The 16,946-nt window shown below is 45.2% G+C and overlaps 1 protein-coding gene across 2 annotated transcripts in view; it reads left to right on the plus strand.

Annotated features, from left to right (window-relative positions):
• Positions 1–7,205: 7,205 nt before the first annotated feature.
• Positions 7,206–16,946, plus strand: part of pan2 (poly(A) specific ribonuclease subunit PAN2) — a 121,148-nt gene continuing 111,407 nt past the window's right edge. For both annotated transcript variants that reach the window (XM_070869676.1, XM_070869675.1), the window contains exons 1-3: positions 7,206–7,315; positions 10,358–10,677; positions 12,782–12,951. In XM_070869676.1, the coding sequence (XP_070725777.1) occupies positions 10,366–10,677; positions 12,782–12,951 (482 nt within the window). In that variant the 5' untranslated portion in view covers positions 7,206–7,315; positions 10,358–10,365. The remainder of the gene's footprint in view (positions 7,316–10,357; positions 10,678–12,781; positions 12,952–16,946) is intronic.

Here is a 16,946-nt window from a genome sequence, read left to right on the forward strand (position 1 = left end):
AATGTGACTACCATGACAGGAATGCAAGGGCGCGATGTATTGATGTCAATGACCCTATTTTTGTCCTTAATTACGCTGCAGGGCCCAAATGGCTTGCAGGCACTGTGATTGCCAAAGAGGGGAATAGGGTTTTGGTAGTTAAACTTACCAATGGACAAAACTGCCGCAAATACGTGGATCAAACTAAAAGGAGGTTCAGCAACCCGATAGAAGAAGCAGAGGAAAAACACGATGTAGAGTTCACTCCTCCACAGGTGACCGAACACCGGAACCAAAGGGAGGAGAGCCCAGTCACTGTGGGCAGTCCGGACAGGCCTGAGGCACCGCAAATAGCAGACACTCAGGCCAGCGCCCAACAACCGGAGCCCCAACTCAGGCGCTCTACAAGGGAGCATAAACCACCAGAGAGACTTATCCTGTGATCCCAATAAGACTTTGGGGGGGAGGTGATGTCATGTATTCAACTATCATTGTGACCCATGTATAAGCTGACCTAAGTTGTACACCTTGAGAATATTGACCACAAGGGGGTGAACTTGTGGGAGACTCTCCTAATCTGGACTTTCAGGTATAAAAGGGGAAGCTCCACCCACCTTCATCACTTGAGGTCTTGGTAATAAAGGTAACTGGTCACAGAGTGACCTTCTCTCAAGTATGGGCCTCATGTGCATTTATACTGTATAGTAAGGACATATCAGCAAGTCTGGTTCCTAAGGACCCCAATGGCATTTTAACTGCCAAATGATCAGGGTGCCCACTGAGACCTGGTCTGCAGGAAGACAAGGTCCTGCAGGTAAGTGTTGAACATTGCTTTGTGGGATCAGAAGGAGCAGGAGTGCTTCTCCGAGCCCCACATGGAAAGTCAGGGTCTCTACTGCTCTGGGCTCCCCCCCATTCTCCTTTAAGAATGGGAGGGAAATAAAGGTTGAGTTATGTGTTGGTGATGAGGTGAGTTTACATGGATGTCAGCGTCTGCCACCATGCATGTATTTTTAGAGGAAGCATGTATTGAGGCAGGAGCTGTTTCAGTTTTGCTTTCACTGTTTACAGTACCTGTTCTGGACTGACATAATGAAGCATTATATAATTCCTCCATTGTAATTTATTCTGAGAACAGCCTCACCCCCAGTGAACTTCCAAAAGCTCGAACTTGTTCAGGTGAGATGCCAAGAGCGCTTACACTTCCGGGCCCTGATTTGATGACGTTTTTGTCCCATTACTCAGCCTGACTCAGTGAACTTCCTGTGCTAAAAAATTCTGAAGTTCCTCTTGAGCTCCCATTGAATCATTCAAAAAAAAACACGGAGTTTTACTGACTGACTTCAGCACCCTGTAACTCCTGGGTTGATACACACTTGTAGCTGTGGTGCTGAGTTGGACAGTCTGGAACAGGGTCACTTTTTCTAACGAAAATCAAATGAATGTGGAAGCATTTAGCCTTCTTTGTATTATTATTATTTTATTCCAGTTTTATTTCTAATGATCATATCATCATAGGCAGTCACTCGAACCGAGGATGACTTGCTTCCACATCAAAAAGTTCACGGGTGTTTCAATGATGAACCTAAAATTCCAGGTCTCGAACTACATGTTGAAGGGTGGAAGATGCCTGTGGGTGGATTTTTTTTAACGTGTGGTGGCCGTTGCACACCAGCCACCACACGGGCTTGACAGAGCTCGGTCTTGGTTCAGTGGCAAGGATTAACCAAGACAACTGGAGACCTGCCCTGCTGCACGGACCTAGTGCGCGCACATATTGCAGTGTGGGCTGGTCCGTGCTGCAATAAGTGCTACAAAAGCCTTTTCAACACCCCCCACCCTCCCGATTTCCTTGTAATATGTATGTTATATTACGGAAATGTGCATATACACGCTTGTCTAACCAGAGAGGAGACACACCTGGAGTAAACTGCCATTCTTGTTTCTTTTATTCCATAATGCTCACTGGAAATCCCACTAATTCTAGTCAATGATACTTTATTATGTCCTACATATCCACATTGGGAGGGGAAGTTTACTTTCTTTTGGGCCAGTCTCTCGTTTTACCCCCACTGGTGAGGCTTCACGATGGAATCTTTACTTCTGACAAACTGGATGTGTAATGTATTCCACAGCATGTGTAATGTATTCCACAGATCACCTAATATTGACAAGAACAATACTGTTACTAATAATAATCAGTCCACCCCACAGCAATAATGCTTATTTATATGTTCTTGGCATGTGAGTGATGTTGGCAAGGCCAAATTTATTGCCTCTCCCTAGTTGCTACATTGACAGTCAACCATTTAGTGTGGGACTGGAGTCATATGTAGCGCAGACCAGGTAAGAATGGCAGATTCCCTTCCCTGAAGGACATAAGGGTTTTTCCTGGCAGCTTCGTTCTGACGAAGGGTCATCGACCTGAAACGTTAACTCTGCTTCCTCTCCACAGATGCTGCCTGACCCGCTGAGATTTCCACCATTCTCTGTTTTTGTTCCTTGTTTGGAGGGATATGTTCTATTAATTTTGCTGCTAGGTGTTAATCACATATCATGTGGATGTGGAGGCCCCGACCTGCGTGAGAACATTAGCGGCAGGTCGGGGCCATAAAAGGAGCGATGAGCAGCCTCTGGAGCAGCGTGGAGGCCCCGGAAGACTACTTCAGGGAGCAGTGCGAGCTGGTGCAGGAGGGCGGCGGCAGCGAAGTGACATCATCAAGGTCCAGGTCGGTGATTGGAGCGTGGGCAGGTACAGCAGGAGCGGCGAGATCGGGGCGAAGGAGCGGCGAGAGACTGTAGAGGGACGTGATTGGGGCCCAGAGAGGCGTGAGTTCGGGGCCCAGAAGAGGCGAGGGCCCAGGGGCAGCACGGGCCTAACCCACACTGCGATATGTGTGCGCACTAGGTCCGTGCAGCAGAGTTGGTCTCCAGTCGTCTTGGTTAATCCTTGCCACTGGACCAAGACCTAGCTCTGTTAAGCTTGTGTGGTGGCTGGTGTGCAACGGCCACCACACGTTAAAACAATCCACGAACAGGCATCTTCCACCCTTCAACATGTAGTTCAGGATCTGAAATATTAGGTCCTTCATTGAAACACCTGTGAACTCATCCCTTTTTGGCATGGAAGCAAGTCATCCTCGATACGAGGGACTGCCCATGGTAATGCCAGCCCACAAGTTACCACATTTATTGAATTCAACTTCATAACCTGCCATGATATGACCTTCAGTTGTTAGTTCAATACCATAACCACTACACTGCAGTAGCCCAATAATGTCGAATGTTTCTACGGGTGGTGGATATAATAACAGCAAAGTACTTCAGCTACAACAAACGTTCACACAAGTTTGGTTCTCCCGTGCCTCAGTTGGTAAATCTGCAATCCGCTGTGGAACTGAGCCATACTGACCAGGAAGGTCCCAGGTTCGTTCATTTCAAGAATCCACAGTGATGACACCTTCGTGCCTTAAAGGGACACACCTACAATTGGTCTCAATTGCCTCGGGCTAAAGGATGAAAGATTAGTGTTATGTATGTAATAACTGTTAGACTGAGTACTGTTTAACTCCAAGAGGTATAACCTTGCCTCTGCTTTATTAAGGCCCAAAGTGCCTAATATACAAAATGGCTGGCCTTTTATGCTTGGGCTGCACGCCAATGGCCTCCAACAGTGACGCCATCTAGTGGCTAGTGATCCCAAAAGTACATACATGACAATTTGACCGAGTACTCAATCCTGATCATTATCCAGCAGGTCAATGGGAACACCACGCAACTTCCCTCCGAGTCATACACACCATCCTGACTTGGGCATATATCGGCCGGTCCCTCATCACCACTGGGCCAAAATATTGCAACTCCTGACCTAACAGCACCGCGGGAACACTTTCACCACGTGGACTGCAGCGGTTCAAGCAGGTTCACCACCTTCTCAAGGGCAACGAGTGATGCCAGCGACACCCACATCCCAAGAATGAAAAAATAAATCAAAGGGAGAGCAGGGAGAAAAAGCTGGGAGTGAGGACTTGGGGGGAAGAGAAGCAGCTGTGAGCAGCACTTTGGATGTAGAATACGAAGGGCAGCACCAGTTTACCAGTTTGGGGGTAAGAGTGGCAGCGTTAACTGAGGCTGTGCAAAGGTTGCCAGCTTGAATGGGGGGCGAGTACTGCCAATTTGAGTTGGGGGGTAGGGGGAAGAAGAATACTAGATGGAACTGGGATGGAGGTGGAAGAGTGCCAGTATGAACTGGGAAAGCTGGAGCAGGAAAGAAAGTATTTGCATTTATATAGTGCCTTTCACAACCTCAGGACGTACCAAAGCTTTCATAGCTAATGAAGTGCAGTCACTGTTGTAATTTGGGCTAATATTGCAGCAACTTTGCACACTGCGAGATTCCACAAACAGCAATGAGATAAATGACCAGATAATCTGTTTTCATGGTGTTGGCTGGGGGATAAATATTGGCCAGGATATCAGGTGAACACCTCTGCTCTTTGAATAGTGCCATGGGATCTTTTACATCTACCTGAGAGAGCACATAGAGCCTCAGTTTAACGTCTTATCCACAGGACGGCACCTTCAACAGTGCAGTATTTCCTCGATATTGCACTGGGAGTGTCAGCCTAGATTTTGTGCTCAAGTCTCTGGAGTGGGACTTGAACCAACGACTTTCTGACCTAGAGGCGAGAGTGCTACCCACTAAGCCAAGAGTGACACCTGAGGTAAGAGTGCAAAGGTGGGGGTTTGGATGTGATACAGTGTCTCCGTGAACTGGAATGGGGGAATGGTTGAATGTGGGAGAGTGGCTGTTCAAGTAACTTTTGGGGAAGTGATGTCCTGGTTGGTTTGTTGAAAATCCCAATGTCACTTTGTTTTCCTTCTTTTTTGGATTAAAAATCCACCAATTGTGACGTTTTAAAAGTGCTTAAAATGAACCAGAATGCAGCATCTTTAAAATTCACAATTTCCCAGGGGTGCATTTCCAAAACCCAGAAATGTAGCACCAATTTTGTGGCTTTAACATTTGAATTTCCCCTTTAGGCTTTCATGTCCTTAAAGAAAGATTTTTATTTCTATAGCGCCTTTCACAACAAAACGCTTTACAGCCAATGAAGCACTTTTTGAAGTGTAGTAACTGTTATAATGTAAGAAACGCGGCAGCCAAATTGCACACAGCAAGCTCCCACAAACTGCAATGAGATAATGACCAGATAATCTGTTTTAGTGATGTTGATTGAGGGATAAATATTGGCCCAGGACACCGGAGATAACTCTTCTGCTCTTATTCAAAATAGTGCCATGGGATCTTTTACGTCCACCTGAGAGAGTAGACGGGGCCTTGGTTTAATGTCTCATCCAAAAGGCGGCACCTCCCAACAGTGCAGCGCTCCCTCAGCACTGCTGTGAAGTGTCAGCCTAGATTATTTTTAATTTATGTTATTTTTCCTCCACAAGTGAAGGAATGTGTACACCTACAGCTTAAGTTACAAAACCCATGTAATGACTTGCTTTTGTGTCATAGGTGTATAATCTGGGCTATTCTTGAGTTGGCAGCTTTTTGCAGGCTGGGTCAAATTTTGCTAGCTTTCTAGGTTGATGTGTTTGCTTTTGCTCAGTCCAAAATTAGACTTGGTATTTGAAGATGTACACAGTTGTGAAATAGTCTGCATGCGCAATCGTGAACTGACCAATTTCATTCACCCATCTGCAAGTGGCCTGTTTCATGTCATTTTATACTTTGGTAAAAAACAACAACCGAGTTCAAAACAGGACAAGTAATGGAATAAAACCAGAAAATGCTGGAAATACTCAGCAGGTCAGGCAGCATCTTTGGAGAGAAACACAGAGTTAACGTTTCAGATCGAGGACCTTTCATCAGAACTGGGAAAGAAACTTACATTTATATAGCGCCTTTCACGACCACCAAACGTCTCAAAGCGCTTTACAGCCAGTGAAGTCCTTTTGGAGTGTAGTCACTGTTGTAATGTGGGAAACACGGCAGCCAACTTGCACACAACAAGCTCCCAAATACAGCAACGTGATAATGACCAGATAAACTGCTTTTGTTATGTTGATTGAGGGATAAATATTGGCCAGGACACCAGGGATAACGCCCCTGCTCTTCTTCGAAATAGTTTCATAGGATCTTTTACGTCCACCTGAGAGAGCAGACAAGGCCTCGGTTTAATGTCTCATCCAAAAGGCAGCACCTCTGACAGTGCAGCAATGCACTGGAGTGTCAGCCTAGATTTATGTGCTCAAGTCCCTGGAGTGGGACTTGAACTACACAACCTTCTGGACCCAGCAGTGAGTGTACTACCCACAGAGCCACAGTTAGAGATGTAACAGATTTTAAGTGATTGCAGGGACAGGGAAAGGGAGATTGGGGGAGAGGAAAAGACAAAAGGGAAGGTCTGTGATAGGGTGGAAGGCAGGAGACATTAAATGACAAAAGGTATGATTGTACAAGGTAGTAAGTGGAACTGTACCTTGGGTTGCCAATCTGTTTGGACATATTGCTGAAGATTTCATCACCAGCCCTGCCTCCAACTGCTCTGCCCAGTCAAACAGCATTTTCTCCCCATCTACAATATTTTTACAATAAATGAAAGTGTTGAAAGAAAATGGAAAAAAAACATGTTTTATGCCCCTTGTGATTTTTCCCCTGAAAGCAATGTCCAGAAAATGAATCTTCAATTCCTAGAGATTCCAGGACAATTCTGGATAGTTGACAACAATAAAACCCTACCACAAACCACTGCCTTCAGGAGAGGAGCTAAAAGTAAACTGAAATAGAAACATAGAAACATAGAAAAGAGGTGCAGGAGTAGGCCATTCGGCCCTTCGAGCCTGCACCGCCATTAAATGAGTTCATGGCTGAACATGCAACTTCAGTACCCCATTCCTGCTATATATATAAATAAAATAACTTTCCAATCATCGTGCCTCAAAACTGAGTTTAACCAAAAAAAAGAGTCGCATGTTAATTCTAAGAATTTGAATCAAGATCCCACTTCCCCCTCTTCTTCCCCCTCGAGCTGATTTCGACTTTTATTTTGGTTGCGGGATCCGTCAACTTTCTCCAAGCGGCATCCGTACACGTGCCAATTTAAAACCCCGCCTCCATACCTAACTGTGATTGGCTAACATGTACACACACTCATGATTTGCAAGCACGCGATTGGGGCGAGTGTCTGTCAATCAGTGGAAGGGCTGTGGCGGTGGGTTGTGGGTAGTAGGTTTGGTTGTGAAGGCGCTGTCAGCTTCGCGGCGGTGTCTGCTTGTGTCTGTATTTGTGTTCGGTGCGATGTGATCAATGTTAGAGCAAGCGCTGGTAGGTTGCATACTAATGCGCCATGAGCGGGCCGCGGGACTAGAATTAAATCAGAAGTAACCGGAAAGAACGCACCAGAGATGCTGGCTGGGCCTGGCTGACATTTTACCTCAGTCAGCGTCTGACTTCCACTGAGTACCATTGCAAGGGCTCTTTGAGATTAGAAGTTTACTTTCAAAAGAATCAATGGAAAACGTCCAGAGAAATTACAGCAAACTAGTTCACTTATCCCGGAGGGGTCCCTCTGCACCTGCACCAGTTCCATGTGATGTGCCAGAATGGCTGGCTGGAAGATTTAATAAAAAGGACACTGGGGATCAGTGAAAACATTCCATTTGCTTGTCACCCCATGTGAGCTGTACTAAGTTATCGCTTGTTTTTTTTGTTAGTTCCCCTTTTTTCACGACATTTGTCTCTTAGCAAATGCACGAACTAGCCTGGTTTGCTGCACACATTTGTCCACTTTTGTCAGTGTTGAGTGGATGGCTGTACTTCTCAGCGCATGCCTGTTGGTTGCACAATATTCTATGGTACTAATATGCACTGCCAACACCTGGCCTTGTTGCCATTGTCTCATTGTTTTACTTTGCCCTTTCTACATCATCATAGGCAGTCCCTCGGAATCAAGGAAGACTTGCTTCCTCCCAGAGTGAGTTCTCTGGTGGCACCTTTATTATTCTCGTTTTCAAATCCCTGCATAACCTCATCCCTCCCTACCTCTATAATCTCCTCCACCCCTACAACCCTCCAAGATCTCTGCACTCTTAATTCTGATCTCTTAAGCATCCCCGATTATAATTGCTCCACCACTCGTGGCCGTGCCTTCAGCTGTCAAGGCCCCAAGCTCTGGAACTCCCTCCCTAAACCTCTCCACCTCTCTTTCCTCCTTTAAGACACTCCTTAAAACCTACCTCATCTACCCGAATATCTGCTTTATGTGACTTGGTGTCAAAATTTGTTTGACAACACTCCCGTGAAGTGCCGCGGGATGTTTTACTATGTTAAGTGTGCTCTATAAATACAAGTTGTTGTTTGGTATAAATAATATAGCCAACCAGCTGAGGAATGCTGGAAAATGATTTGTTATATCATGTGAAATGTGATGAACTTGGACTTGTATGTTCCATCTTCCTAATGCTACACAATGAATTATCATCTGTTTCATTCCACATCAATACATCATAACATCAGGAAGTCATGATTGCTGTGGATTCAAAGATGAAGAATGTTAAGGGGGTCCTCGATAAGTAGATATTTCACTCAATTCATGACCTCCCTCCTTTCCCCGCCTTTAGAATTTGTTTGACTTGGGAGGACGTTTTGATTTCCTGTTGTAAAGTTTTGTGTGACATTTGAAAATTTCATGTGGAGAGGATTTCCGGGTGTTTCATATCGTTTGCTTCCTTTTTGAGTACTGCAATGCAGGGGAGTGGGCCTTTGATGAAGATGTCAGTAACCTCATTTAAAACAGGGTATTGACAGGAACATTGGGCTGGCAGTGAACGCTTAGTGTTTGTTTTAGTTATGAGAAAGATCTTGGTAATAGGCATTTTATAAAAGAATGGACAGGCCCTCCTGCATCAGTGTAATGTTTCCACGCCCCAGCCATCTTTATGTCCTGTCGTGAGACTTAAATTACAGGTTAACTTTAAGTTGATCTCCCAACTGCTGCATTGTTTGTAGCAGACCAGAGACCCTTCACTTTGGACCCTGTCCAGCTCCGTTCCCAGAACGTTTCTTTTTATGGAACTACTTATTGTAGTGCTGTGGCTTAGCTTTAAAATAAAGCATCAATTTAGCTTTTCTGATAGTAGATCCAGTGAGTAGCGAGGCCGTACAGACTAGACCAGTCGGTATAATTTAGCTTCTCGCAGGCAGTGCAGCAGAAGAGGTGCAACAATTTGCTTCAGTTCCCACTCCTGCTCACTATCCAGCAGAGGCTGCTGGAACTGTGGATGTCGGTTGAAGACAGTATGCTGTGATGCCCCCTGGGGTTGAACTGCTTGTCAGCATTTACCAAATGCATTGTGCTCACTTGGATCAGGAACCATTGGGTGCCCAGCAAGGGATCAATGGCTTTTGGAAGGGAACATTATAGAATTTCTGTTTTCTTCTCGTATTGGAGCAACATCCCCATTAACCAGGATATAAAAGTGTTTTATCCAAAATGGTTTAGATATGATTACAGTAATAGAAATGGGCTATAATTTGGAGCGATTTATAAAGAAAATTCATCTCCCAACATTTTTGGCGTTCTCTTTATTATTTTGTAGCTTTGATGTTTTTATAAATAACTGGAAGATTGGACTTTGGAAATCTATGATAAGTATAAATCAAATGCTTCACGTAGTTTCATAATTACCTCGACCAAATAACACCAAGCTTGGTAAAAATATAATTCCTCCTCCTTGTCAACTTCTAATGAAAAGAAAATTGTGTGGGTAGCTGGACTGTGGTGAACTGATGTAAAAGATGACCCCAAAAAGTGGAGAGCTAGGCTTTGAAGTCGAGTGGCGTTGTAGATAGACAAAAACACAATGCCGGAGGTGTTCAAAAAGGCAGCTAGTTGCGGGGCTCAAATGAAGTGGGCTTGAGGGTTGGCTGAATCCTGACGTGCCATGTCCGTGAAGCTCTCTGCCTCTTACCTTGCATTAATACACTGCTGGAGTTTGAAAGGGGCATTGTGGTTTTATTCAAATTTCAGCTCGAGTATTTTTCATGGTGGACTACGGATTCCCAGATTGTACTATGTAATTTGTGCATTGATACTGGGTTTTGTTTCACTGTACATTGCAGAGCAACAACCACAAGTAGAAAACAGTCTGCAGGTGCGGGTGGGATAGTGTACCCTTTGTACGGTGTGTATAATGCAGTAACGGAATCTCCTAGCTATGGAATTTGGGGGACAGGATATTGTCAGTTGAAAAAACTGGAAGTGATTTTTTTTCTTGAATATCCTGGTTAACAAGGGTCTAAATAACTGTGCCAGTTGGATTGGCAGTTCTTTCTTTCCTATGTGCCTCTGTTTTTTTTCATCCCTAGAATAAACCATGAATTTTGATGGTCTTGATTCTGGCCTTGGGGAGTACTCATCATCCCTGCACCCTGGCATTGACCCTTCCCTGGACAGTTCGATTGAGCATTCACTGGACCCAAGGCTTGACCCGAGCTTGCTGCAGAATGTCGAACTGGAAACAGATGGTGTCCAGCTGGATGGCATGTCGGTCTCCGTCCCTGAATCTGTGCATCTTGTTGAAGGAATGTATTCAGAGCTGCACACTGTTGTCGCAGAGGTTGGAGTCCCTGTAACTGCGTCACATTTTGACCTTCAAGATGAATTACTCTGGGTGGGAAATCACGGGGTAAGTACAGTCCATTAACCTGGTCCTCCAACCAAGTAAGTTGGTGGCTCACCGCTCTAGTATGGAGGCCTTGATGTGCACTGCTGGATAAGGAAAGAAAGACTTGCATTTATATAGCACCTTTCACAACCACCCGACGTCTCAAAGCACTTTACATCCAATAGAATGTAGTCACTGTTGTAATGTGGGAATCGCGGCAGCCAATTTGTGCACAGCAAGCTCCCACAAACAGCAATGTGATAATCTGTTTGTGATGTTGTTTGACACCGGGGATAACTCCCCTTCTCTTCAAAATAGTGCCACGGGACCTTTTACATCCACCTGAGAGGGCAGATGGGGACTTGGTTTAACAGTACCTCTGGTAGTACAGCACTCCCTCGGAGTGTCAGCCTAGATTTATGTGTTCGAGTCTCTGGAGCGGGACTTGAACCCACAACCTTCTGACTCTGAGGCGAGAGTGCTGCCCACTGAGCCACAGCTGATTGAATAGGGATTGGCATGCTGTACTTGTATACCTCAAGTCTCTTGCTCTAGCTGGGACGATCCGGGACCAGCTGATGATGATTCCCACCCCGCCAATGTTGCACATTTACCAACCTGCATTGCTCTATTGCTCTGTCTGGAGCAATCCAGTTAGACGGTTTGGGAGTGGGGAGCAGGCGAAGAATGATCGGATGACTTGTCAAGTGTGTATAATTCAAAAGATGGAATTTGAAATGAAGCTGATCTGTTTAATACACACGATGCTCAGACCTCAATATTGAAGGAGTGCTCTATTATTTAGCAGCTGTTGGAGCCTGGAATTTCCCTTTTTAACTAAATGGCTTATACAGTTGAATATAAACCAACAGCACTGACCACTTCCCAAATATCAGATAGCATTCTGTCTGCCTATGTCACTAAAAATGTATTTGAGCATAAATGGTCGATGTGGGAATGGATACCACTTATTTCCAGGGTTTTGCAATGCTGCTGGAAGATCACTCAAAGCTGTTTTCCCTTCATTCTCTCCAAAATCCCACAGCTGCTTGGCTGAGATGGGGAAGTTATCAGCTCTGCTCGAGCGACTAGGTGCAAACCTGCGTACTGTCGGTCAGCGCTGTGACATCCCACATAATACGGTTTTACTGTGTGTGTGTCATTTTCTCACTTTTACTGTTGCAATGAAGATTTGAAGTAAATGTTTGAAAAATCGTGCTTCGTACATTTCCTCAATCAGTTCATATTGGTGGATAAGTCTTTAAAAATGTTTCACAGATCTGTTTCAGGATCTTGCTTTTTTAAAGTATTGAGAGTTCACTTGTGATGTATAACTGTGAGGTGTTAACTTAATCATTGTACACACAGTAGATCTGAGGGGTGACACTGCATGTGGTGAAAAGAACCTCCCAATCTACTAGTCTCAGCCGGTGTTCAGTGGGTAGCACTCTCGCCTCTGAGTCAGAGGTTGTGGGTTCAAGTCCCACTCCACTTGAGCACGAAAATCTAGGCTGACACTCCAGTGCAGTACTGAGGGAGTGCTGCACTGTCTGTCAGAGGTGGCGTCTTTCGGATGAGACATTAAACCGAGGTCTCGTCTGCTCTCTCAGGTGGACGTAAAAGATCCCATGGCACTATTTCAAACAAGAGCAGGGGAGAGAGATATCCCCCGTGCCCTGGCCAATATTTATCCCTCAATCAACATAACAAAAACAGATTATCTAGTCATTATCACATTGCTGTTTGTGGGAGCTTGCTGTGTGCAAATTGGCTGCTGTGTTTCCCACATTACAACAGTGACTGCACTCCAAAAGTGCTTCATTGGCTGTAAAGCGCTTTGAGAAATCCGGTGGTCGTGAAAGGCGCTAAATAAATCCAAGTCTTTTTGTACTTTTTATTATTAAGGAGAAACTTAAAACTTGTATAAGTGTCTGAAATAGAATTCTAAATCCTAATGAATTGTCATTAGTAAAACAAAACCTAGTATTTTCTGCGAAATAGTTGATTAATGTTTACTGCTGCCGTGTAATACATTGGGAATATCAGAGATGCTTCGGGAGAGGGGGCGAGCTCTTTACCTTCAGAGCAGTGCTACTAAACTTGTCTTTGAAATGTCTCTGTCTAGGGCCATGCGACCTCCTTCTTTGGTCCCACTATGGAACGATATTCATCCTTTCAAGTTACAGCTGCAGATGACATACGTCACATACAAAGCATAGAGAGTGGAGTCCTCTTTTTAAATAAGAATAACCTCAAGTGCTTTACTCGAGGAGGACTTATAATGTTTGATTATGTGTAAGTTTTTAAAGTTTAGATTGCTGTAGTTTTAAAGGAAAACTATTAAAAGCAAGTGAACAGCCGAGTTGAAGGGGAGAAAGAGTATTGGAGTTGTTAAGTTTACACACCTACAGTTTTATTCAGAAATGTTCACCCTTTGTGAAGGTGTTAACTGGGGTATGTTTCCACAATGCTGACAGCCCTTCTGTAGCTCACTTGAGTGGCTGTTCTTGCATGAGCTTCGACTGCTGTTTTGCCTGATGTCGCCATCCGGTTAGCTGTACATATACTGCCGTCCAGTGAGAACCAGGTTGGACTTGGCTGTAAGGCATACGCGCCCCACCCCCCTTTCCTGCAATTGAATAGCTTGCCATTGACCACTGTCCAAGCTAACGTGAGGAATGGCCACTTGGGCAAGGTCCCAGAGGGCTGTTGTCACTTGTGGATTCGTACCTCCAGAATGAGCCTGCCTTCAGGAAGAAAGAGAAAATTGGAAGAAAAAAAAATAATCTTGGACGTACTGGTCTGTATTGTTTAATTGCTACATATGACCTTGTTTGACTAGGCTATTGTGGGAACCAATAATGTTAAGGATTCCGTGCAATTTATATGCTTAAGAGTTTGAGTCATTGTAAAAAGTTACTTTTAGAATTCTCCCAGCTCCCTGGTCTGGTTTGGCTCGCAAACTGACTCTAACTCTGCCTATTACTTTAACTTTCATCTTGCTTTTCTTTAATATGCTCTTAGCTATTTTAACATAGAAACATCGAAAATAGGTGCAAGAGTAGGCCATTCGGCCCTTCGAGCCTGCACTACCATTCGGTAAGATCATGGCTGATCATTCCCTCAGTACCCCTTTCCTGCTTTCTCTCCATACCCCTTGATCCCCTTAGCCGTAATGGCCACATCTAACTCCCTCTTAAATATATCCAATGAACTGGCATCAACAACTCTCTGCGGCAGGGAATTCCACAGGTTAACAACGCTCTGAGTGAAGGAGTTTCTCATCTCAGTCCTAAATGGCCTACCCCTTATCCTAAGACTGTGTCCCCTGGTTCTGGACTTCCCCAACGTTGGGAACAATCTACCCGCATCTAACCTATCCCGTTCCGTCAGAATCTTGTATGTTTCTGTGAAATCCCCTCTCATCCTTCTAAACTCCAATGTATAAAGGTCCAGTTGATCCAGTCTGTCCTCATGTCAGTCCAGCCATCCCGGGAATCAGTCTGGTGAACCTTCGCTGCACTCCCTCAATAGCAAGAACGTCCTTCCTCAGATTAGGAGACCAAAACTGAACACAATATTCCAGGTGAGGCCTTACCAAGGCCCTGTACAACTGCAGTAAGACCTCCCTGTTCCTGTACTCAAATCCCCTAGCTATGAAGGCCAATGTGCCATTTGCCGCCTTCACCGCCTGCTGTACCTGCATGCCAACTTTCAATGACTGATGAACCATGACACCCAGGTCTTGTTGCACCTCCCCTTTTCCTAATCTGCCTTCGTGTTTTTGCCCCCAAAGTGGATAACCTCACATTTATCCACATTATACTGCATCTGCCATGCATTTGCCCACTCACCTAACCTGTCCAAGTCACCCTGCAGCCTCTTACGTCCCCCTCACAGCTCACACTGCCACCCAGTTTAGTGTCATCTGCAAACTTGGAGATATTACACTCAATTCCTTCATCCAAATCGTTAATGTATATTGTAAAGAGCTGGGGTCCCAGCATTGAGCCCTGCGGCACTCCACTAGTCACTGCCTGCCATTCTGAAAAGGACCCGTTTATCCCGACTCTCTGCTTCCTTTCTGCCAACCAGTTCTCTCTCCACGTCTGTATATTACCCCTAATACCATGTGCTTTGATTTTGTACACCAATCTCTTGTGTGGGACCTTGTCAAAACCCTTTTGAAAGTTGAAATACACTGGTTCTCCCTTGTCCACTCTACTAGTTACATCCTCAAAAAATTCCAGAAGATTTGTCAAGCCTGATTTCCCCTTCATAAATCCATGCTGACTTGGATCGATCCTGTCACGGCTTCCCAAATGTGCTGCTATTTCATCCTTAATAATTGATTTCAACATTTCCCCCACCACTGATGTCAGGCTAACCGGTCTATAATTACCCGTTTTCTCTCTCCCTCCCTTTTTAAAAAGTGGTGTTACATTAGCTACCCTCCAGTCCATAGGAACTGATCCCGAGTCGATAGACTGTTGGAAAATGATCACCAATGCATCCACTATTTCTTGGGCTACTTCCTTAAGTACTCTGGGATGCAGACTATCAGGCCCTGGGGATTTATCGGCCTTCAACCCAATCAATTTCCCTAACACAATTTCCCGCCTAATAAGGATATCCTTCAGTTCCTCCTTTTCACGAGACCCTCGGACCCCTAGTACTTCCGGAAGGTTATTTGTGTCTTCCTTCGTGAAGACAGAACCAAAGTATTTGTTCAATTGGTCTGCCATTTCTTTGTTCCATGTGATATGCTCCTCCTGTACCATGTGGGAACTCGGGGACACTTCCGGTGTCCCTGGGCGCTACGTGTGTGGGAAGTGTATCCGCCTCGAGCTCTTGACGGTCCGCGTTGCGGAATTGGAGCTGAGGGTGGATTCACTCTGGAGCATCCACGATGCTGAGAATGACGTGAGTATCACGTGTAGTGAGTTGGTCTTACCGCAGGAGAAGGGTCCACAGCCAGATAGGGAATGGAAGAGCAGCAGGAAGAGCAGTGCAAGAAAGATAGTGCAGGGGTCCCCTGTGGTCATCCCCTTGCAAAACAGATACACTGCTTTGAGTACTGTTGGGGAGGATGACTCATCAGGGGAGGGCAGCAACAGCCAAGTTCATGGCACCGTAGGTGGCTCTGCTGCAAAGGAGGGCAGGAAAAAGATTGGGAGCGCGATAGTGATAGGGGATTCGATGGTGAGGGGAATAGATAGGTGTTTCTGCGGACGCAACCGAGACTCCAGGATGGTATGTTGCCTCCCTGGTGCAAGGGTCAAGGATGTCTCGGAGCGGGTGCAGGACATTCTGAAATGGGAGGGAGAACAGCCAGTTGTCGTGGTGCACATTGGTACCAACGACATAGGTAAAAAAAGGGATGAGGTCCTACGAAAAGAATTTAAGGAGCTAGGAGCTAAATTAAAAAGTAGGACCTCAAAAGTAGTAATCTCGGGATTGCTACCAGTGCCACGTGCTAGTCAGAGTAGGAATCGCAGGATAGCGCAGATGAATACATGGCTTGAGCAGTGGTGCAGCAGGGAGGGATTCAAATTCTTGGGGCATTGGAACCGGTTCTGTGGGAGGTGGGACCAGTACAAACCGGACGGTCTGCACCTGGGCAGGACCGGAACCAATGTCCTAGGGGGAGTGTTTGCTAGTGCTGTTGGGGAGGAGTTAAACTAATATTGCAGGGGGATGGGAACCTATGCAGGGAGACAGAGGGAGACAAAAATGAGGCAAAAGCAAAAGACAGAAAGGAGATGAGGAAAAGTGGAGGGCAGAGAAACCCAAGGCAAAGAACAAAAAGGGCCACTGTACAGCAAAATTCTAAAAGGTCAAAGGGTGTTAAAAAAGCAAGCCTGAAGGCTTTGTGTCTTAATGCAAGGAGTATCCGCAATAAGGTGGATGAATTAACTGTGCAAATAGATGTTAACAAATATGATGTGATTGGGATTACGGAGACGTGGCTCCAGGATGATCAGGGCTGGGAACTCAACATCCAGGGGTATTCAACATTCAGGAAGGATAGAATAAAAGGAAAAGGAGGTGGGGTAGCATTGCTGGTTAAAGAGGAGATTAATGCAATAGTTAGGAAAGACATTAGCTTGGATGATGTGGAATCTATATGGGTAGAGCTGCAGAACACCAAAGGGCAAAAATCGTTAGTGGGAGTTGTGTACAGACCTCCAAACAGTAGTAGTGATGTTGGGGAGGGCATCAAACAGGAAATTAGGAGTGCATGCAATAAAGGTGCAGCAGTTATAATGGGTGACTTTAATATGCACATA

Source organism: Pristiophorus japonicus, chromosome X (genome assembly GCF_044704955.1).
Source record: "Pristiophorus japonicus isolate sPriJap1 chromosome X, sPriJap1.hap1, whole genome shotgun sequence".
Lineage (NCBI taxonomy): Eukaryota > Metazoa > Chordata > Chondrichthyes > Pristiophoridae > Pristiophorus > Pristiophorus japonicus.